Raw genomic sequence first — 23,858 nt, forward strand, 5'->3', positions numbered from 1 at the left:
TATAACCTGGGGTTGTACATGAAAGCAACCATCACGTTCTTGAAGAGCTGATTATAATGTTTGTGTAAGAGTGTGATTAACTCAGATAGAGCTGTTGGCATTGAACAGCAAAGGAACAAACAAAGGAGCAAGATGAGACCGCCCAGTCCTTCAGGCTAGTTCTGCCATTCAGCCTGGAATGCCCTCCCTAACTGCATTGTGGGTGTGCTTGCACCAAATAGTTCAGAAGGCAGAGCAGTTAGAGGTGGTCAGTATGTGAATACTTCCCGTGGATTGATAGAGGAGAAGGACGTTGTAACCAGGGATGGTGAAGTTCTCAAACATGTTCATATTACTAAGTAGGAGGTCATAGAGTCATTCAGCAGGAAATAGACCCTTCAGTCCAACTCCTCTGTGCCGACGAGACATCCGAAGCTGATCTAGTGCTGAGTTGGAGGTGACAATGTTGGACTGGGGTGTACAAAGTTAAAAATCACATAACACCAGGTTATAGACGCTCCTTCATCAGGTGGTTGTGGTGAAGGAGCGATGCTCCGAAAGCCAGTGCTTCCAAATAAACCTGTTGGGCTATAACCTGGTGTTGTGGGATTTTTAACTTTGATCTAAACCTGTTTGCCAACATTAGGCCCATATCACTCCAAGCCCTTCCTATTAATATACCCATCCAAATGCCTTTTAAATGTTGTAATTGTACCAGCCTCCACCACATCCTCTGGCAGCTCATTCCATACACGTACCACCAAGATGTTTTACAGACATAAATCCGCATAAATCCCCAGAGCCTGATGAATTGTATTCATATCTACTATGGGAGGTGAGGGAGGAGACTGCAGGAGCCCTGGCAGAGATATTTGATACTTTGCTAACCACAGGTGAAGTGCCGGATGGAGGATGGTTAATGTGGTTCCTTTGTTCAAGAAGGGCAGCAGTGATAGGCCAGGTAATTACAGACCGGTTCGTCTGGCATCACTGATCAAGAAATCATTGGGAAAATTTCTGAGGGCCAAGATTAATCAATACTTGGAAAGGCAGGAATTGATCGGGATAATCAGCATAGATTTGTTAGAGGGAGATGTTTTATAAATTTGAGAATTTTTACGTGGACTTTGGCAAAGTCCTACTTGGAAGGCTGTTCCAAAGCCAATGGGATCAGTTGTTGGCAAACTGGATCTAAATCGGATGGCAAAGGATGATGGTGGAGGGTTGTGTTGTGATTGGAAGCCTGTGACCAGCAGTGTACCACTGCGATATGTGCAGGGACTCTTGCTGTTGGTCACTTACATTAATGACTTGGATGTGAATTCAGAAAGTATAATGAGTCCATTTCCAGATGAAAAGAAGATTGGTGTTGTTGATAGTGTGGAGGATGGTCTCGGACTACAGGCTGATTTGATCAGCTGGGAAACTGGGCAGAGTAATGGCAGATGGAATTCAATCCTGATAAGTACGAGAGAATACATTTTTAGGAGGTCTAATGAAGGAAGGATATACACAATCAATGATAGGTCCCCGGGGGAGCACTGAAGGACAAAAGGACCTTGGTGTACAGTCCATGGGTCCCTGAAGGTGTCAGCACAGAGAGACAGGGTGGGGATGCAGGCCTATAGGCTGCTCATCTTCCTGTATTGGGATGGCAAATGAAGGAGTTACAAAGAACAGTACAGCACAGGAACAGGCCCTTCGGCCCTCCAAGGCTGCTATGACACATTTTGCCCTTCCAATCTAAAGCTGTCTTCCCTTACAGGATCCGTATCCCTCTGTTCCCTTCCTATTCATGTGTTCGACCAGGTGCTTCTTGAATGCTGCAATGGTGTCTACATCCACGACCATCTCTGGCAGTGTGTTCCAGGGACACTCCACCCTGTGTGTGAAAACCTGCCCCTCTCATTGCTTTGAAACTCCCCCACCCACACCCTGAACCCGTGTCCCCTCGTCATTTACCCCTCCACCCTGGGGGAAAAACCTCATATTTTCCACTTTATCCATGCCATTCACAATCTTATAAATTTCTGTCAGGTCACCCCTCAACCTCCTGCGTTCCAGTGAAAACAAACCCAGTGTATCCAACCTTTCTCCTGACCTAAAATTCCCCAGACCAGGCAACCTCCTGGTAAACCTTTTCTGTCCCCTCGCCAAAACATCCACATCCTTCTGGTAATGTGGTGACCAGAACTATATGAAATAACCCAAATATGGTCTAACTGAAGTTCTATAAAGCTGCAGCATAACTTGTCTATCCTTATATTCAATGCCCCTTCCAATGAAGGCACACGTGCCATAGGCCTTTGTTACTCCCTTACCTGCCTGCGCTGTCACCTTCAGTGATCTGTGGACCTGCACATCCAGATCCTTCTGTATATCAAGACTCCTGAGAATTCTGACATTCACTATGTATTTGACCCTTCAAAATGCATCACCTTGCATTTGTCCAGATTAAACTCTATCTGCCATTTTTTCTGCCCATGCCTCCAACTGATCTACATCCTGCTGTTTCCCCTTGACAATCCTCCTCACTATCGACAACTCCACTAACCTTTGCACTGTCCACAAACTTACTAATTAGACCGGCCATGTTTTCCTCCAAATCATTTATAAAGACCACGGAGAACAGAGGTCCCAGCACTGCTGCCTGTGGAACACCACTAGTCACAGCCCTCTATTCCGTAAGGCATCCTTCCACCACTGTTCCCTGTACCTAAGCCAGTTCTGTATCCAACTTGGTAGCTCATCCCTGATACCCTGTGATTTCATCTTTTGGACTAGTCTGCCATGAGGGACCTTGTCAATGGTTTTACTGAAGTCCATGTAGACAACATCAACTGCTTTTCCTTCATCAATCGTCATCATCACCTCCTTAAAAAACTTGATCAAGTTAGTGAGGCACAATCTCCCCTGCACAAAATCATGCCGTCTATCACTAAAGACTATTTGCTTCTCAGTCTATATAGATCTTGTCTCTGAGAATCTTTTCCGATAATTTCCCAATCACTGACACAAGGTTCACAGACCTGTAATTTCCAAGACTATCCCTGATAGACTTCTTAAAGAATGGGTTAACACTGGCTATTCTCCAGTCCTCTGGGGCCTCCCCTATGACCAAAGAGGATATAAAGATGTCTGTAATTGTTCCAGCAATTTGTTCTCTTGCCTCCCTCAATATTCTGGGATAGATCCCCTCACAACCTTAAGGGGCTTATCAACCTTAATACTTTTTAATACACGCACTTTTTTTTAATAGCAACTTGGCTTAGAATTTGATGCACCCTTCCCTGAGATCATTCTGCACCAATACCTTCTTGTTGGTGAATACCAACAGAAAGTATTCCTTTAGGATAACACCTCCCTCTTCTGGCTTCACACATGATTCCCTGTTTTATCCTTGAGTGGGCTAGCCCTTTCCCTGGCCACCCTCTTGCTTATTACTTCTGTATAAAAAAGCCCTGGGATTCTCCTTTATCCTGTTTGCTAATGACTTCATGACCCCTTTTAGCCCTTCTAATTCCTTGTTTAAGCTCTTCCCTACTTCCTTTATATACTTCAAGGGCTTTGTCACTTCCAGTCCTCCTTGACCTTACCGTTACTTTCTTTTTCTTTTTGACCGAGGTTATACCATCCCTGATCATACTAGGTTCACATAACTTGCTTACCTATCTTACATTCTCACAGGAATGTGCTGCTCCTGAATGCTTTAATAACTGCCGTTTGGAATACTCCCACATGTCTGATATGGATTTACCCTCAAACAACCGTTTTCAATCAAAATTCTCCAGTTAGAGTCATGGACATATACAGCACAGAAATAGACCCTTCAGTCCAACCTGTCCATGCTGACCAGAGATCCTAACCTAATCTAGTCCTGGCGAGTTTTGAGAAGATTTGTACCTTAGGTTGAGGTTCTGGATGTAGGTTTGCTCGCTGAGCTGGAAGGTTCATTTCCAGATGTTTCGTCACCATATTAGGTAACATCTTCAGTGGGCCTCAGGTGAAGCACTGTTGATAATTCTTGCTTTCTATTTCTGTTTGGGTTTCTTTGGATTGGTGATGTCATTTCCTGTGGTGACATTATTTCCTATACAGTGTATTCAAAAAGAATGGATACCTAATGGACACAGTCGCAGATTTCTCAGCAACAAACCCAAACAAGCTGACAAAACAGTCCAGAAACCCTAGCCACTCTCCCCTACATCAAAGACACCTCAGAAATGACTGCCAGACTACTCAGACCCCTTGGCATCATGGTAGCCCACAAACCCACCACCACACTAAAACAGCAGCTAATGAACTTGGAAGACCCCATACAGACAACAAGCAAAACTAATGTCATTTACAAAATACCGTGTAAGGACTGTAACAAACACTACATTGGACAAACAGGCAGGAAACTAGTCACCAGGATACATGAATACCAACTAACCACAAAACGACATGATCCTCTCTCACTAGGATCCTCTCATGCAGATGAGGAAGGACACCACTTTGACTGGCACAACGCATCTATCCTAGGACAAGCCAAACAGAGATCCGCACAAGAATTCCTCGAAGCATGGCATTCCAACCAGAACTCTACCAACAAACACATCGCGTTAGACCCCATCTTCCACCCGCTGAGAAAAAGAGCAAGAAATGACATCAACCCACAGAAATTCAAACATATAAATAGAAAGCAGGAATTATCAACAATGCTGTGACTGGAGGCCCACTGAAGATGTTACCTAGTAGGGTGACAAAATATCTGGAAATGAATCCTCCAGCTCAGTGAGAAAACCAACATTCCTAATCTAGTTCCATTTGCCAGCACCCGGCCCATATCCCTCCAAATCCTTCCTATTCATATACCCATCCAGATGCCTTTTAAATATTGCAATTGTACCATCCTCCACCACATCCTCTGGCAGCTCATTCCATATACGTACCAGCCTGTGTGAAAAGGTTGCCCCTTAGGTCTCTTTTATATCTTTCCCCTCTCACCCTAAACCTATGCCCTCTAGTTCTGGACCACCTGACCCCAGGGAAAAGACTTGTCTATTTATCCTATCCATGCCCTTCATAATTTTGTAAACCTCTATAAGGTCACCCCTCAGCCTCCGATGCTCCAGGAAAACAGCCCCAGCCTGTTCAGCCTCTCCCTGTACCTCAAATCCTCCAACCCTGGCAACATCCTTGTAAATCTTTTCTGAACCCTTTCAACTTTCACAACATCTTTCCAATAGGAAGGAGACCAAAATTATAGGCAATATTCCAACAGTGGCCTAACCCATGTCCTGTACAGCCGCTACATGAGTGTAGTTTGCACCCCCCCCCAGTTTAACAGTCCAACCAGAGAAGGGGTTATACTGGACCTGGTTTTGGGAAAGGTGAGCTTAGCCAGGTGAGTGAAGTTTGGGAGTAATGACCATAATACTGTGTATTTTAAGGTACTCATGAATAGGGATAACAGTCCTTGGATGAATGGCTCTTAAAATTCTGCCCCATCCAAGTCCCTAGTACAAAGTGTGTCCCAGTTATTATAGTGGAAGTTAGCATCACCCACCACAGCAACCCTGCTGTTTTTATATCTTTCCAAAATCTGTCTCCATATTCTCTCCTCTATACCCCAGTAGCTGTAGGGAGACCTGTAGTTGTGATTTTACCTTTCCTATTCCTGAGGTGCCTCCTTGATGTGTGCTCCCTCAATACAGCTGTGAGAGACTCCATCACCATTAATACAACATCCCCTTCTATCACACCTGAAACATCTCAATCCTGGGACATTCAGCTGCCAGGCCTATCCCTCCTTCAGACAGGTCTCCATAATCACAATAATGTGACAGCTCCAGTACTAACCAGAGCTCTTAAGTTTACCAACCTTGCCTATTATACTTCTCACATTGAATCCCATGTATTTCAGACCACCTCCCCACTCCCTCAGCAGTGTTTCCCTGCCTGGTCTCATTCTTAGTCATGTTTGCCTTCATTTCTACTTTGCCCTCCATTTCTGTGTTGACTGGTATGTTCCAAGTTTATACAAGAGCAGGGAGGAGCTGCTGGGGCTGTAGAAGACTCTGGTAAGGCTCCATTTGGAATATCGTGAAATAGAGTTTTGGGCCCTGTATCAAAGGAAAGATATGCTTGTGTTGGAGAGGGTCCAGAGGAGGTTTACAAGAATGATCCTGGGATTGAGGGCTTGTCATATCAGGAGTGGTTGAGGACTCTGGGTCTGAACTCAATCGAGTTTAGAAAGATGAGGTGAATCTGATTAAACTTAGAGAATACCGAGGGGCCTGGATAGAGTGAACACGGAAGATGTTTTCACTAATAGGAGAGACCGGGACTCGAGCATAACCTCACAATGAAGGGACTGTCGTTAGAACTGTGATGAGGAAGAATTTCTTCAGCAGGGGGGGGGGGGTGACTCTCTAGAAACCAAGTCATTGAGGGTATTTAAGACAGAGATGGATAGGATCTTGTTTGGTAAGAGGGTCAGGGGTTACAGGCAAAAGCCTGGAGAATGGGATCGAGAAACATGTCAGCCATGATTGAACAATGGAGCAGACTTGATGGGCTGAATGGTCTAATTCTGCTCCTGTGTTTTATTACCTATCATTGGGCAGGCCACAGACAGAATACTGTGGGTATTCTGGTCACCACACTGTCAGCAGGGTGTGATTGTCACTGGAGAGCATGCAGAGGAGATTCACCAGGATGTTGCCTGGGCTGGACAGTTTCATTTCTGAGGAGAAGCTGGATAGGCAGCGTTTGTTTTCCCTGGAGTAGAGGGTGATCTAATTGAGATTTACAGCATTAAGGGAGGTATAGGCAGAGTAGGTTGTGAGAATTATTTTCCTGTGCCTGAGGCCTGAGGGGTTAAAGATAAAGATTAAGTGGTTTGGACGAGATCTGAGGAAGGTTTTTTTCACCCAGAGGGCAGTAGAACAAGGAAATGAGAGGGTGGTGGAGGCAAATACTCTTGGAGAAGCATCTGGATGAGCTTAAAATGCCAGGGTGCAGTTGGCTATGGAGCAAGTGCAGGAGAATGGAATCAGTGTAGTTTGATGGTCACCATAGACATGGTGGGTCAAAGGACCTGTATCGATGTTGAATGTCCCTGTGACTCTCATAAATGCCAGCCAGTGACGTCCACATCCCCTGCACAGATTTTAAATCTTTGACTCAGGTTTCACTGAGTTTGATGGTAATGGCAGAGGAGGAACACCAGTCCATGAGTGTACAGGTTGAAGTTGAATACCATTCTGCTGCTGCTGCTTCTGTTGCTTCCCTAGCCCTCCTGGATTTGTTCCATATCGATCCAGCTAGAGAGCCACACCACACAATGGTCATATCCTCAGTGTGAATGGGAACTTACAAATTAGGATAATGAGTCGGGCCATTTGAGCCCAGGTCTGCTCTACCATGTCCTAATATCATCATTGATCTGATTGGCCTGAACTCCAATATTCCATATGTATTCCAATATTCCATGTTAACTAAGGTTCGATTCAAGTACTCGGGAGATATTCTCACCTTGCCCTGCACCTCTGAACATTTATGTCCTCCTTTGTTCCTCACAGCTCCCACGCTTACTATCCACTTACTCTTACACATTAGTGCAGGATTTAGAGCGCTCTTTTATCTTAACTGTTCTCTAATTCTCCTCTTGATCGTTTGAAATCTCTTCACTTCCTCTCTTAACTCATTGTATTTGAACCTGTGTTCTCTTGATGAATTGACTGACAAGCATCATATACCCTCCCTTTGTGTTTTATCATATTCTCTCCCTCCCTGATCACCCAAGGGGCTGTAGGTTTGACTTCTTCACCTTTCCTCCTTGTTGGAATAGACACAGCCTGTATCTGAATCATCTCCTCAAAGATCACCCGTTGTTCATTACAGTTCGATCTGCCATCTCTAGTTCCATTTTATTCTGCCTTGATTTCCCCCTCCGCCTTCACATTCCACTTAACCCTCTTTTAATTTAACAGCTCAGTTTGTTTCCCGTTATTCTGTTACTAATCCAAACTTTGTACAGTGATCAGTCTTACCCCATTTCTCCCCCTCAAACCCGTGTCTCCTTGACCCACCTCATTCCCCAACACTAGCTCCAGCAAAGCCTCCATTCCAGTTGGACTGATCAAGGATGTTCTCCTGAAATTACCATCAGAAATTACTGCCCCTCTTCAGCCTGAATTACATTCAGCTCATGGACTGCAGCAGTTCAAGAAGGCAACTCATCACCTGCAACCAGGAATAGTCAGCAAATGTTGGCCCAATCAGTTATACCCACGATTTGTGAATTAACTAGGGTGATGAGAGAACCATCACAAGGGATGAACTATTACCCATAAGTTGATCTGTCCATGACCGTTCTGATTGGAGTAGCCAGTGCACACTCTTGTGGAAATGCATTCAGGGCGGTCTCCTTGATGCTGTAAAGCATTGAGACAGTGAACCTGAAGAGATTAGATTTTTAGATTAGATTCCCGACAGTGTGGAAACAGGCCCTTTGGCCCAACAAATCCACACCGACCTTCCAAAGAGCACCCTTCCGAAATCCACCCAGACCCATTCCCCTACATTCACCCCTGACTAATGCACCTACAGGCAATTTAGCATGGCCAATTCACCTCACCTGCACATCTTTGGATTTTGGGAGAAAATGTTGTGATTCTGTTCGCCAAGCTGGGAATTTGTGTTGCAGACGTTTTGTCCCCTGTCTAGGTGACATCCTCAGTGCTTGGGAGCCTCTTGTGAAGCGCTTCTGTGCTGTTTTCTCCGGCATTTATAGTGGCCTGTCTCTGCCGCTTCCGGTTGTCAGTTCCAGCTGTCCGCTGTAGTGGCCGGTACATTGGGTCCAGGTCGATGTGTTTGTTGATAGAGTCTGTGGATGAGTGCCATGCCTCTAGGAATTCCCTGGCTGTTCTCTGTTTGGCTTGTCCTATAATGGTAGTGTTGTCCCAGTCGAACTCATGTTGCTTGTTATCCGTGTGTGTGGCTACTAAGGATAGCTGGTCGTGTCGTTTCGTGGCTAGTTGTTTATAAGGAGGGTGGTGGGGCCTGGAACACGTTGCCAGCCGAGCTGGTGGGGGTGGGAATGATAGTGTCATTTAAGATGTGTCTAGGTAGATTCATGAATGGGCAGGGAGCAGAGGAATACAGATCCTAGAAACCAGGCCACAGGTTTAGATCGAGGATCTGGATCGGCGCAGGCTTGGAGGGCCGAAGGGCCTGTTCTTGTGCTATGATGTTCTTTGTTCATCCAAGTCATTTATGAGAACCTCAAAGACCATCCATCTCTGTATTGTAAGTCTTTAGGATTGTGATGAATCTCGGAAGTTCTCTATCCCAGAGGGCTGTAGAAGCTTTAGTCATGAACGTTGTCAAGACCGAGATCAATAGATCAATCAGTACATCAGGGAACATATGAGGATTATACAGAGAAATGGCCGTCAGGCCGATGGTCAGCCCTTATTGAATTGAATGGCAGGAGAGGCTTAGTGGGCTGAATGGCCACCACCTGTTCCTGTGACCTTTACTGCTCTCTGAATTCACTGCTGCTTTCCTGGGGAAGAAGGTTTGCTCTTTTGCTCAGCTCACAGAAGTATGAGTTTTTATATTAGATTCCCTACAATGTGGAAACAGGCCCTTCGGCCCAACCAGTCCACACCGATCCTCCGAAGAGTAACCCACCCAGACCTATTTCCCTCTGACTAATGCACCTAACACTATGGGCAATTTAGCATGGGCAATTCACCTGACCTGCACATCTTTGGACTGTGGGTGGAAACAGGGAGAATGTGCAAACTCCACACAGACAGTCACCCAAGGCAGGAATCGAACCTGGGACACAGGTACTGTGAGGCATCAGTGCTAACCACTGAGCCACCATGCTGCCGTTACCTCTACAAAACCGGCACAGACCTGTTACTATATACAGCAGCATTTCAAACCTTCCCATATTCCTGTAATTGTAGGGTTCTCCCCTGATTTTCATCAATCCTCTCTCCCTATTCCATAATATTGTTAATCAATAAAACACTCCATCTGCTCAAAAAACCTAGTATCACCTGCAATATTTAACCCCTGATCATGAGCAGGTTACAACCATGCCTCAGACAAATGGCAGATGGAGTTGAATACGGAGGGTGAGGGGATGTATTTTACCCGAAGGGACAGGGAGAGGGGGTATATACAAAGTGATACGGTTCTGAAGACTGGACGGAAATCCTGTCAGCGAGCGGAATCGAACTTGAAGCTGGGAATACCTGGAAGAGATGTATCAGAATGCAGTTCTGAAGGGTTTGCAGGGACAGAGGGAGCTGGGCTTTCATATACACCCAGTTTCGATGGTGGTTAAAGCTCATGGGGATCTGGACTTCAAACATAGAGAAAGCAGGGAAGAGACTGTGAACCTTGATCAGACCCTGCTTAGGCCCCAGTTCCTGTCATACCCCTCCAACCCTCAGGAAGGATGTGAGGGACTCAGTGTGCTGAGAGATTGACCAGAATGGTCCCAGGGATGAGAGATTTCAGTTCCCGGGTGAGCTTGGAGAATATTCTCGGAGCAGAAGCATTGAGGGAGATCCGATCGAGGTGTACGAGATTCTGACTGGTTTGGGTAAGGCAGACAAGGAAATGTCTCCCCATGATCTGATGCTGCAAGGACTGGGGGGAGAGAGATTGGAGATTCTGGGTAAGAGGCACAGGGGAAGGAGAGGAAAACTGGATTACACAGCAAATGGCAGTGAGCTGGGACACACCGTCCACTACAGGGCTGGATCGAGAGACAAGGAACAGTTTCAAAAGGAAATTGGACAGGGATTTGAGGGGAATGGAAGTTGTAGGGAGACGGGGAGGGGACTGATCAGATTATCGGACGGAGAGCCAGCACAGACTCAGTGGGCTGACTGGCTGTCTTTATGCTCTGTTGTTATTTGCCCCCGGGGCAATTAACTCTGGGATCTCCATTTCTGATGACATATAACCCCTGACCCCCTCACTCTGGTTATTAACGTTATCCTTGAAAATTTTCGAGCTCCTATTAACCAGCTCCTTTTCTGCATCGGTTTGTCTGCTTACTGTCTCACTGTGCTTGGGACTATCGCAAGATTATTTTTGTCTGGGCTTATAGAAACTTTCCTTGTTTAAACACAGAGGTGGACTGTACGCCACAGAGGTATTGGCAGTATCTCCCAGTTAAAGGTGTGACCGTTTACCAGGCTGACACAGTGACATTCTCTTCCCTCTCACCCTCAACAACCCAGAGATCACCGTGTACTGCGCTTGATATTGATGATCCCTGCCCCCTCTCAGCAAATTGGGTAGACCCACACATGGTGCACATTTGTTCCATAACATTCAATGTGTCCCGTTATTGTCCCTGAGCCCTCTCCCCACGGTGCTGCCTGTCCCGGTGAGCCCCCTCGCTGCTGCGCTGCCTGTCCCGGTGAGCCCCCTCGCTGCTGCGCTGCCTGTCCCGGTGAGCCCCCTCGCTGCTGCGCTGCCTGTCCCGGTGAGCCCCCTCGCTGCTGCGCTGCCTGTCCCCGGTGAGCCCCCTCGCTGCTGCGCCGCCTGTCCCGGTGAGCCCCCTCGCTGCGGCGCCGCCTGTCCCGGTGAGCCCCCCTCGCTGCGGCGCCGCCTGTCCCGGTGAGCCCCCTCGCTGCTGCGCCGCCTGTCCCGGTGAGCCCCCTCGCTGCGGCGCCGCCTGTCCCGGTGAGCCCCCTCGCGGCGGCGCCGCCTGTCCCGGTGAGCCCCCTCGCTGCGGCGCCGCCTGTCCCGGTGAGCCCCCTCGCGGCGGCGCCGCCTGTCCCGGTGAGCCCCCTCGCGGCGGCGCCGCCTGTCCCGGTGAGCCCCCTCGCGGCGGCGCCGCCTGTCCCGGTGAGCCCCCTCGCGGCGGCGCCGCCTGTCCCGGTGAGCCCCCTCGCGGCGGCGCCGCCTGTCCCGGTGAGCCCCCTCGCTGCGGCGCCGCCTGTCCCGGTGAGCCCCCTCGCTGCGGCGCCGCCTGTCCCGGTGAGCCCCCTCGCTGCGGCGCCGCCTGTCCCGGTGAGCCCCCTCGCTGCGGCGCCGCCTGTCCCGGTGAGCCCCCTGGCGGCGCCGCCGCCTGTCGCGGTGCGCCCCCTGGCGGCGCCGCCGCCTGTCGCGGTGCGCCCCCTGGCGGCGCCGCCGCCTGTCGCGGTGCGCCCCCTGGCGGCGCCGCCGCCTGTCGCGGTGCGCCCCCTGGCGGCGCCGCCGCCTGTCGCGGTGCGCCCCCTGGCGGCGCCGCCGCCTGTCGCGGTGCGCCCCCTGGCGGCGCCGCCGCCTGTCGCGGTGCGCCCCCTGGCGGCGCCGCCGCCTGTCGCGGTGCGCCCCCTGGCGGCGCCGCCGCCTGTCGCGGTGCGCCCCCCTGGCGGCGCCGCCGCCTGTCGCGGTGCGCCCCCTGGCGGCGCCGCCGCCTGTCGCGGTGCGCCCCCTGGCGGCGCCGCCGCCTGTCGCGGTGCGCCCCCTGGCGGCGCCGCCGCCTGTCGCGGTGCGCCCCCTGGCGGCGCCGCCGCCTGTCGCGGTGCGCCCCCTGGCGGCGCCGCCGCCTGTCGCGGTGCGCCCCCTGGCGGCGCCGCCGCCTGTCGCGGTGCGCCCCCCTGGCGGCGCCGCCGCCTGTCGCGGTGCGCCCCCTGGCGGCGCCGCCGCCTGTCGCGGTGCGCCCCCTGGCGGCGCCGCCGCCTGTCGCGGTGCGCCCCCTGGCGGCGCCGCCGCCTGTCGCGGTGCGCCCCCTGGCGGCGCCGCCGCCTGTCGCGGTGCGCCCCCTCGCTGCGCCGCCGCCTGTCGCGGTGCGCCCCCTCGCTGCATGAGGAATTATGGGTTGGAAATCCCCTCCTTACAGATGATGCCGTGCAATTTCAGTCACTGTGTGATCACTGTTGATTATTAAGTTGTTCTTTCACATGGAAATCGCATTCATTAACGGGTCTCGATGCTGTGTGACTCCACACCCGTGACCTTGCCCTCTGGCTGATGGTCAATGACAAATGCTGACTGAGGCAGTGGTGCCCACATCTTATCACTGAGTCCGAAATCGGTGCTGCCTGACCTACTGCTCATTCCCAGCAACACACACTTGACTCTGATCTCCAGCATCTGCAGTACTCCCTTACTCCCTTGAAAATAGGTGCACCAATATTACACTAATTGCCCTGTTAGCAGTGGGTCAGAGGAGGTAGAATCACATTCCTCTGTTGTCAGAGGAATTCGGCGAAAGTGAGGACTGCAGATGCTGGAGATCAGAGCTGAAAAATGTGTTGCTGGAAAAGCACAGCAGGTCAGGCAGCATCAAAGGAGCAGGAGAATCAACGTTTCGGGCATCAGCCCTTCTTCAGGAATGAGGAAAGTGTGTCCAACAGGCGAAGATAAAAGGTAGGGAGGAGGGACTTGGGGGAGGGGCGTTGGGAATAAGATAGGTGGAAGGAGGTCAAGGTGAGGGTGATAGGCCGGAGTGGGGTTGGGGCGGAGAGGTCAGGAAGAAGATTGCAGGTTAGGAAGGCGGTGCTGAGTTCGATTAGATTTGACTGAGACAAGGTGGAGGGAGGGGAAATGAGGAAACTGGAGAAATCTGAGTTCATCCCTTGTGGTTGGAGGGTTCTCAGGTGGAAGGTGAGGTGCTCTTCCTTGAGCCGTTGTGTTGCAATGGTCTGGTGATGGAGGAGTCCAAGGACCTGCATGTCCTTGGTGGAGTGGGAGGGGGAGTTGAAGTGTTGAGCCACGGGGTGGTTGGGTTGGTTGGTCTGGGTGTCCCAGAGGTGTTCTCTGAAACGTTCCGCAAGTAGGTGGCCTGTCTCCCCAATATAGAGGAGACCTCATCGGGTGCAGCGGATGCAGTAAATGATGTGTGTGGAGGTGCAGGTGAATTTGTGGTGGATATGGAAGGATCCCTTGGGGCCTTGGAGGGAAGTGAGGGGGGAGGTGTGGGCGCAAGTTTTGCATTTCTTGTGGTTGCAGGGAAAGGTGCCGGGAGTGGAGGTTGGGTTGGTGGGGGGTGTGGACCTGACGAGGGAGTCATGGAGGTAGTCGTCTCTCCGGAACGTTGATAGGGGAGGGAAGGGGAATATATCCCTGTTGGTGGGGTCTGTTTGGAGGTGGCGGAAATGACGAAGGATGATCCGATGTATCTGGAGGTTGGTGGGGTGGTAGGTGAGGGCCAGTGGGGTTCTGTCCTGGTCGTGATTGGAGGGGCGGGGTTCAAGGGCGGAGGAGCAGGAAGTGGAGGAGATGCAGTGGAGAGCATCGTCAACCACATCTGGGGGGAAATTGTGGTCTTTCAAGAAGGAGGCCGTCTGGGTTGTACGGTATTGGAATTGGTCCTCCTGGGAGCAGATGCGGCGAACGCGAAAGAATTGGGAATATGGGATGTGGTTTTTACGGTGGCAGGTTGGGAGGAGGTGTAGTCTAGGTAGCTGTGGGAGTTGGTCGGTTTATAGTATACATCTGTGTTGAGTCGGTCGTCCGAGATAGAGATGGAGAGGCCTAGGAAGGGGAGGGAGGAGTCTGAGATGGTCCAGGTCAATTTGAGGTCAGGGTGGAAGGTGTTGGTAAAGTGGATGAACTGTTCAACCTCCTCGTGGGAGCACGAGGCAGCCCCGATACAGTCATCGATGTAGCGGAGGAAAAGGTGGGGGGGTGGTGCCAGTGTAGCTGCGGAAGGTGGACTGTTCCACATATCCTACGAAGAGGCAGGGCATAGCTGGGGCCCATGTGGGTGCCCATGGCTACTCCTTTGGTTTGGAGGAAGTGGGAGGATTGGAAAGAGAAGTTGTTCAGAGTGAGGACCAGTTCAGTCAGTCGAAGGAGGGTGTCAGTGGAAGGGTACTGGTTGGTACGGCAGGAAAGGAAGAAGTGGAGAAGCATCCAGTCCCTGTACACCTCCATCCCCCATCACAAAGGACTCAAAGCCCTCTGTTTCTTCCTTTCCCACTGTACCAACCAGTACCCTTCTACTGACACCCTCCTTCGACTGACTGAACTGGTCCTCACTCTGAACAACTTCTCTTTCCAATCCTCCCACTTCCTCCAAACCAAAGGAGTAGCCATGGGCACCCACATGGGCCCCAGCTATGCCTGTCTCTTCGTAGGATATGTGGAACAGTCCATCTTCCGCAGCTACACTGGCACCACCCCCCACCTTTTCCTCCGTTACATCGATGACTGTATCGGCGCTGCCTCGTGCTCCCACGAGGAGGTTGAACAGTTCATCCACTTTACCAACACCTTCCACCCCGACCTCAAATTCACCTGGACCATCTCAGACTCCTCCCTCCCCTTCCTAGGCCTCTCCATCTCTATCTCGGGCGACCGACTCAACAGAGATGTATACTATAAACCGACTGACTCCCACAGCTACCTAGTCTATACCTCCTCCCAACCTGCCACCGTAAAAACCCTATCCCATATTCCCAATTCTTTCGCGTTCGCCGCATCTGCTCCCAGGAGGACCAATTCCAATACCGTACAACCGAGATGGCCTCCTTCTTGAAAGGCCGCAATTTCCCCCCAGACGTTGGTTGGCGATGCCCTCCACCGTATCTCCTCCACTTCCCGCTCCTCCGCCCTTGAGCCCTGCCCCTCCAACCGCCATCAGGACAGAACCCCACTGGTCCTCACCTACCACCCCACCAACCTCCATATACAGCGTATCATCTGCCATCATTTCCGCCACCTCCAAACAGACCCCACCACCAGCGATATATTTCCCTTCCCTCCCCTATCAACGTTCCGAAAAGACCACTCCCTCCGTGACTCCCTTGTCAGGTCCACATCCCCCACCAACCCAACCTCCACTCCCGGCACCTTCCCCTGCAACCGCAAGAAATGCAAAACTTGCGCCCACACCTCCCCCCTCACTTCCCTCCAAGGCCCCAAGGGATCCTTCCATATCCGCCACAAATTCACCTCCACCTCCACACACATCATTTACTGCATCCGCTGCACCCGATGTGGCCTCCTCTATATTGGGGAGACAGGCCGCCTACTTGCGGAACGTTTCAGAGAACACCTCTGGGACACCCGGACCAACCAACCCAACCGCCCCGTGGCTCAACACTTCAACTCCCCCTCCCACTCCACCAAGGACAAGCAGGTCCTTGACTCCTCCATCGCCAGACCATGGCAACACGACGGCTGGAGGAAGAGCGCCTCATCTTCCGCCTGGGAACCCTCCAACCACAAGGGATGAACTCCCAATTTCTCCAGTTTCCTCATTTCCCCTCCCCCCACCTTGTCTCCGTCAAATCCCTCGAACTCAGCACCACCTTCCTAACCTGCAATCTTCTTCCTGACCTCTCCGCCCCCACCCCCACTCCGGCCTATCACCCTCACCTTGACCTCCTTCCATTATCGCATTCCCAACGCCCCTCCCCAAGTCCCTCCTCCCTACCTTTTATCTTAGCCTGCTGGACACACTTTTCTCATTCCTTAAAAAGGGTTCATGCCCGAAACGTCGATTCTCCTTCTGCTTTGATGCTGCCTGTCAGAGGAATTAGCCTCGATTTGCAGATGGACCATTGAGAAGTACTGTCAGTTAGTATCACGCACCCTGTCTTGTGCACGCGCGAGCACACTCTCTATCTCTCTACTCTCTCTCTCTGTCTCTCTCTCTCTGTCTGTCTCTCTCTCTCTCTCTGTCTCTCTCTGTCTCTCTCTGTCTCTCTCTGTCTCTCTCTGTCTCTCTCTGTCTCTCTCTCTCTCTCTGTCTCTCTCTGTCTCTCTCTGTCTCTCTCTGTCTCTCTCTCTCTCTCTCTCTCTCTCTCTCTCTCTCTCTCTCTCTGTCTCTGTCTCTCTCTGTCCTCTGTGTCTCTCTCTCTGTCTCTCTCTCTCTCTCTGTCTGTCTGTCTCTCTCTCTCTGTCTGTCTCTCTGTTTCTCTCTGTCTTTCTGTCTCTGTGGGTCTGTGTCTCTCTCTCTCTCTGTGTCTCTCTCTCTGTGTCTCTCTCTCTCTCTGTGTCTCTCGGTGTGTGTCTCTGTGTGTCTCTCTCTCTGTCTCTCTCTCTCTGTCTCTGTGTCTCTCTCTCCCTCTCTCTCCCTCTCTCTCCCTCTCTCTCCCTCTCCCCCCCCCTCCCCCTCTCTCTCCCCCCCCCTCTCTCCCCCCCCCCTCTCTCCCCCCCCCTCTCTCCCCCCCCTCTCTCCCCCCCCCCCCTCTCTCCCCCCCCCTCTCTCCCCCCCCCCTCTCTCCCCCCCCCTCTCTCCCCCCCCCTCTCTCCCCCCCCCTCTCTCCCCCCCCCTCTCTCCCCCCCCCCTCTCTCCCCCCCCTCTCTCCCCCCCCCTCTCTCCCCCCCCCCCCTCTCCCCCCCCCTCTATTCCCCCCCCTCTATTCCCCCCCCCCTCTATTCCCCCCCCCTCTATTCCCCCCCCCTCTCTTCCCCCCCCTCTCTTCCCCCCCCCCTCTCTTCCCCCCCCTCTCTTCCCCCCCTCTCTTTCCCCCCTCTCTTCCCCCCCTCTCTTTCCCCCCTCTCTTCCCCCCCTCTCTTCCCCCCCCCTCTCTTCCCCCCCCCTCTCTTCCCCCCTCTCTCTCCCCCCCCTCTCTCCCCCCCCCTCTCCCCCCCCTCTCTTCCCCCCCCCTCTCCCCACCCCCCTCTCCCCACCCCCTCTCCCCCCCCCCCCCGCTCCCCCCCCCTCCCTCTCCCCCCCCCCTTCCCTCTTCCCCCCCCCCTCCCTCTCCCCCCCCCCCTCCCTCTCCCCCCCCCTCTCTCTGTGTCTCTGTCTCTGTCTCTCTCTCTCTCTCTCTCTCTCTCACTCACTTGCTTACTCACGTGCTGCTGGGAACCTGGAAATACCTCTCCCTTTTTCTGTTGTGGTTCACAAATCTATCTTCCAGTCGGTAAGGAGCATCCAAAAATATGGATCATCAATGATTGAATGAAATGGAGGAACAGATTTCAGAGTTTGAGTGGACTCTTTCTGTACCCATGTTCCCAGTGATATCAGTCTGATTCTTCACTTTGCAGAGTTCCACAGGGAGTGTGGCTGTCTGTCTTTCACCGTGTGTGTGGGTCTATCTGTCAGTGAGAGGTTTGCAGAGGCCTGTACACTCCAAGCTGTCTACAGGATGGAGTGGGGGGATTGAGGCTGCGAGTTGATGTTGCTGAGCTGAGCTAACCTGCTGTTGTTGTGTCTGTAGCTAACACTAACAATCCACCGTCAAACCGGTGGCCTGGGCATCAGTATCGCTGGAGGAAAAGGCTCCACCCCATACAAGGGCGACGATGAGGTAAGGTTGCTTCATGGCTGCCCTGATCTCTTGGTGCCACTCTGGGCACAGGCACACAGTCTGCTCGGCTTTCGAGTGCACACGTCCCACAGGAAACCAGCATCTATTCACAAGCCTCACTCTATCCAACCTTCCCCTCCTCCCTCCACCCATTGTCACCCCCTCCCCATCTCCATCTCCACCCTGCCTCCCTCCCCAGGCTCAGCTCAGCTCAGCCATCGTCACCCCCTCCCCATCTCCAACCTCAACGTGCCCCCCCCTCCCAGCCTTCAGCCCCCCCACCCCTCTTGGTGTGTCTAGCTCACGCCCGATGGTGTGGATGTTGTATGGCTGGAGAGAGAAACTCTGCCTGCCCTCCTTGTTTGGAATTCTTTATCCGTCTGTGCCTGGCCCCAGTTCCCCTGATGTAGCCATTCCCCGCCCCAGCCCTCTTTAAATAAGCAGCCTCCAGCCACTCCACTGGGCAGCCCCAGCCCCAACCCCAACCCCAGCCCCTCGCTGCCTTTAACCCCCACATTCCTAGCCAGTAGCAGCTTGGAAAGAATCCAGGTGATTCTCCGAGATTCTGGCTTTCTATTTGAGCTGTTAGCTTGGTGTGAAGCTGACTGGTGTGAGCTGAGCCCTGGTTGTGTAATCTGGTGCCGGTGTTTGGATGGGGAATGTCCGACCTGCTGCAAACTGACAGCTGCTTATGTTTGTTTCAGGGCATCTTCATATCCCGGGTTTCCGAGGAAGGGCCGGCAGCTCAGGCTGGAGTACGGGTCGGAGATAAGCTGCTGCAGGTCAGTAAGGTTCGATGTGGTGCCGAGTGCTAGCAGCCCATCGGGGGGGGACACACACGGCTGTGCTAGGCCTACCCTCCGTACCTTCCCCCACCCCACCGCGAGCCCACCAAGCTCACTCTCAATCGCCGCTCCCACCTTGTCCTTCAGCCCACGTTTCTCAATTCCACTCCCAAACATCCGTGTTGCTTTTTAATTCACACTCAGGGTGAGGTGTCACTGGCTGGGTCAGCATTTATTGCCCCTCCCTAATTGTCCAGAGGGCAGTTGAGAGTCACCCTCATTGCTGAGGGTCTGGAGTCACGTGTAGGCCAGACCAGGTAAGGATGGCAGATTCCTTCCCTAAGGGACATTAGTGACCCAGATGGAGTTTTCCAACAATTGACAGTGGATTCACCGTCATCATTAGACACTGAATTTTACTTTCCTTAAATTGAATTCATATTCCATTGGCTGAGATTTGAACACTGATCCCCAGAACATTACTTGGCTCCCTGCATTAATAGCGTAGGCCAGTGGGCTGAGGGGTGGCAGATAGAGTTTAATTTAGATCAATGTGAGGCAAATCAGGGTGTGACTTATACACTTAGTGGTAAGGTCCTGGGGAGTCATAGAGTGAAAACGTTGCGCCATAGGTCTCTCTTATATCTTTCCCCTCTCACCCTAAACCTATGCCCTCTAGTTCTGGATTCTCCGACCCCAGGGAAAAGACTTTGTCTATTTATCCTATCCATGCCCCTCATAATTTTATAAACCTCTATAAGGTCACCCCTCAGCCTCCGACGTTCCAGGGAAAACAGCCCCAGCCTGTTCAGCCTCTCCCTGTAGCTCAGATCTTCCAACCCTGGCAACATCCTTGTAAATCTTTTTTTAGATTAGATTAGATTACTTACAGTGTGGAAACAGGCCCTTTGGCCCAACAAGTCCACACCGCCCCGCTGAAGCGCAACCCACCCATACCCCTACATCTACCCCTTACCTAACACTACAGGCAATTTAGCATGGCCAATTCACCTGACCTGCACATCTTTGGACTATGGGAGGAAACCGGAGCACCCGGAGGAAACCCATGCAGACACGGGGAGAACATGCAAACTCCACACAGTCAGTCGCCTGAGGCGGGAATTGAACCTGGGTCTCTGGTGCTGTGAGGTAGCAGTGCTAACCACTGTGCCACCGTGCCACCCAGCCTGTTGCGGCTGTACAGGACATTGGTTAGGCCACTGTTGGAATATTGCATGCAATTCTGGTCTCCTTCCTATCGGAACAATGTTGTGAAACTTGAAAGGGTTCAGAAAAGATTTACAAGGATGTTGCCAGGGTTGGAGGATCTGAGCTACAGGGAGAGGCTGAACAGGCTGGGGCTGTTTTCCCTGGAGCGTTGGAGGCTGAGGGGTGACCTTATAGAGGTTTATAAAATCATGAGGGGCATGGATAGGATAAATAGGCAAAGTCTTTTCCCTGGGATCGGGGAGTCCAGAACTAGAGGGTAGAGGTTTAGGGTGAGAGGGCAAAGATATAAAAGGGACCTAAGGGGCAACTTTTTCACACAGAGGGTGATACGTGTATGGAATGAGCTGCCAGAGGAAGTGGTGGAGGCTGGTACAATTGCAACATTTAAGAGGCGTTTGGATGGGTATATGAATAGGAAGGGTTTGGAGGGATATGGGCCGGGTTGATAGGTTGATAGGTTGATAGGTTCTTGTTGTCTAGAGGAATTAAGGGCTACGGGGAGAACGCTGGCAAGTGGAGCTGAAATGCGCATCAGCCATGATTGAATGGCGGAGTGGACTCGATGGGCCGAATGGCCTTACTTCCACTCCTATGTCTTATGGTCTTATGGTCTTATGGGTGCTGGCAGGTGGGACTAGATTGGGTTGGGATATCTGGTCAGCATGGACGGGTTGGACCGAAGGGTCTGTTTCCATGCTGTACAGTTCTGTGATAAGACCACTGGGTCATTTCCTACCCTGTCAGTTTTCCCACATGCCTCCCAGCTTCCCCGTGGTCCTCCGTGTTCCCTCTCTGGTTTCCTGCTGGGCAGGCTGCTGTCTGATGCGGTGATGGGTGTGCCTTTGGTTGGTGCAGGTTAACGGTGTGGACCTGCATGATGCAGAGCACCACCGGGCAGTGGAGGCATTGCGGAGCTCAGGGAGTTCAGTCACCATGTCAATACTACGGGAGAGGATGGTGGAACCAGAGAATGCCATCACTGTGACCCCACTGCGCCCTGAGGATGACTACGCCCCAAGGGACCGTCGCACCGGCCTGAGGTTCCCAGAACCTCCTGAAAATGGCCACGTTCGGCTGCAGTTTACTACCTCACTGGCACGCAACGAGAAAGGCCTGGGCTTCAGCATCGCTGGGGGCAAGGGATCAACACCATACAAAGCAGGAGACCCAGTGAGTATGAAACCAGAAAGGGGAAGCTGCTTTAGTGGGATGGCTACATGTTGGTGTATTGCAAGTGGAACCCCAAGGCGTGTCTGAGCCGTCTGTGTGTGTAACCCAGGGTGTATGAGAGGTGTGTGTGTGTAACCCAGGGTGTATGAGAGCCGTGTGTGTGTAACCCAGGGTGTATGAGAGGTGTGTGTGTGTAACCCAAGGTGTATGAGAGGTGTGTGCGTGTAACCCAGGGTGTATGAGAGAGCAGTGTGTGTGTATAACCCGGAGCGTGTGTGTGTGTAACCCAGGGTGTATGAGAGCCGTGTGTGTGTAACCCAGGGTGTATGAGAGCCGTGTGTGTGTAACCCAGGGTGTATGAGAGCCGTGTGTGTGTAACCCAGGGTGTATGAGAGCCGTGTGTGTGTAACCCAGGGTGTTTGAGAGCCGTGTGTGTGTAACCCAGGGTGTTTGAGAGCCGTGTGTGTGTATAACCCGGGGGGGTGGTGTGTGTGTGTGTAACCCATGGTGTATGAGAGGTGTGTGTGTGTGTGAGAGACCCGGGGTGTGTCTGTGAGAAGTGTGTGTGTGTGTGTAACCTATGGCACATCCTGTTTTTAGGCAATCTTTATCTCTCGGTTAGCTGATGGAGGATCTGCGCACAGGGATGGGATCCTGCGAGTTGGAGATCGGGTTATCTCGGTAAGTGCCCTCTGTCAGTGAGCTGTCTCCCCAGTTGGGAGATTGTATGGTGTGGGCTGGAGCAGTGTTCTGTGCGGGAGTGCTCCGTGCGCCAGGATTCTGGGTGTGTGAAGACCTCAGCATGGCGTGGTCTACTCTGACTGGCATCAGCTTGTACCCACCTGCTGAGAGTATCAATCTATGCCAGCCACTGCCTCTGCTGGAGCAGCCATGCACCTCGGGTGTGGGAGCCCCCCTCTCCACCGCTGCTAAGCGAGGATTGACAAAGAAGCTGCATCATCCTGAGCTGCTGGGAGTGACTGGATTCGGTTCTCGACAGTGTGTCAGAGGAAGCTATGTTCTCCTTGGGGAGATTATGTACAGATTCACTGGAATTGTGCTGTGCTAAAGGGGAGCAGGGAGAAAAGGGCTTCACAGCTGATTGGGCATTCACTTCTGCTCCACCATTCACCAGGCCGTCAGAAACAGGGACAAGAGGAGGCCATTCGGCCTCTCGAACCTGCTCCACCATTCAACAGGATCATGCCTGATCAGGCATTCATCGTGTCCCCTTTCCCCTAACCCTCGATTCCCCAACGGATCACAAATCTGTCCAGCTCAGCCTTAAATATACACGAGGGCTGTCCCCCCTCCCCCCCCCCCTCCACGGCTCTCTGGGGCACGCAGTTCCAGAGAGTAACATATCTGAGAGAAGGTGTTCCTCCCCATCTCAGGATAAAATCGGTGCCCCTTTACTCTCAGCCGAAGAGAGACTACAAAGAGACTGCAGTGAGATCATCGCTGATCTGATTGTGGTCTGAACTCCGTTTTCCTGCCTGTCCCCATCCCCGTTGACTCCCCCTGGAAGGTTTGACATTGGCCTACAAGTCCTGAATTTATTAAGTATCCCTGCTACCACTACAGTTGGCAAGGAGACTCCCACAGAATAATGGCTCTCTGAAAGAGAGAACCTTTCTCCTCTTCTCTGTTTTAAAAGCAAGTCTTCATTTTTAAAGAGTCGGCCGATGTAGTCTCTCCCACAAGAGGTAACTTGCTGTCAGCATCTGCCCAGTCCACCCCTCTCGGCTTGGTGTGTGTTTCAATACGGTCACCCCCCCCCAATCTTCGCAATGCTAATGGATACCGACGCTAACTGTCCGACTTTATCCCTTCCAACAATGAGTTAGAAAGGCAGCATGGACACGCTAGTTTGGTGTTCCTGGGTGCGGTGGTCAGGCAGTGATCTCTTTGAGTTGATGGGCTCAATGGAGAGGGCTGATCTTGTCTGGGAAAAGCTGGGGGTGGGGTTAGAAATCGAGCACACGGGTGGAAGCCAAGAAGCATTCCGTGTCACAGAGCGGGCCGTGTTGTTGCTGACTGGCCAAACTGAAAGAGTTTCCCCTTTTGCCTGTCCCTTTGGCTCATTGACGCGATGTGGCTGTCACTGGCCAGTGCGGAGTGCCTCTCCCTAGTTTCCCCATAGAAACATTCCGGTAGATTTGTCAAGTATGATTTCCCTTTTGAATGCTGACTCTGTCTGATCCTGCCTCTGTTAATGGTTGATAATAGATTGTAGTATTTCCCCGCAGGCTGACTGGTCTACAATTCCTGGGTTTTGTCCCGTCCCTGTCTTCAATAGCGCGGTTACATTCACTCCCTCCTATCTGTAGGAACTGTCCCAGAGTCTTGGACACTGTCAGCCAATGCAGCTGCTGTTTCCAGGGTCAGTTCCTGAAGGACTGTGGCCTGTCTGTTATCAGCTTTCACCCCACCAGTTGCAGAAATGCCAATTCCTGAGTAATAGCGATTTCGG

The 23,858-nt window shown here is 52.1% G+C and overlaps 1 protein-coding gene across 12 annotated transcripts in view; it reads left to right on the top strand.

Annotated features, from left to right (window-relative positions):
• scrib (scribble planar cell polarity protein) overlaps positions 1-23,858 on the top strand; it is a 226,854-nt gene that overhangs the window by 90,859 nt on the left and 112,137 nt on the right. For 11 of the 12 annotated variants that reach the window (XM_072576533.1, XM_072576538.1, XM_072576540.1 and 8 more), the window contains 4 exons: positions 18,111-18,200; positions 18,905-18,982; positions 21,071-21,385; positions 21,986-22,066. In XM_072576533.1, coding sequence (XP_072432634.1) covers positions 18,111-18,200; positions 18,905-18,982; positions 21,071-21,385; positions 21,986-22,066 — 564 coding nt within the window. The remainder of the gene's footprint in view (positions 1-18,110; positions 18,201-18,904; positions 18,983-21,070; positions 21,386-21,985; positions 22,067-23,858) is intronic. The other variant, XM_072576539.1, reaches the window with a different exon arrangement.

The sequence above is a fragment of the Chiloscyllium punctatum genome, chromosome 8 (assembly GCF_047496795.1).
Source record: "Chiloscyllium punctatum isolate Juve2018m chromosome 8, sChiPun1.3, whole genome shotgun sequence".
In the NCBI taxonomy this organism is placed as follows: domain Eukaryota; kingdom Metazoa; phylum Chordata; class Chondrichthyes; order Orectolobiformes; family Hemiscylliidae; genus Chiloscyllium; species Chiloscyllium punctatum.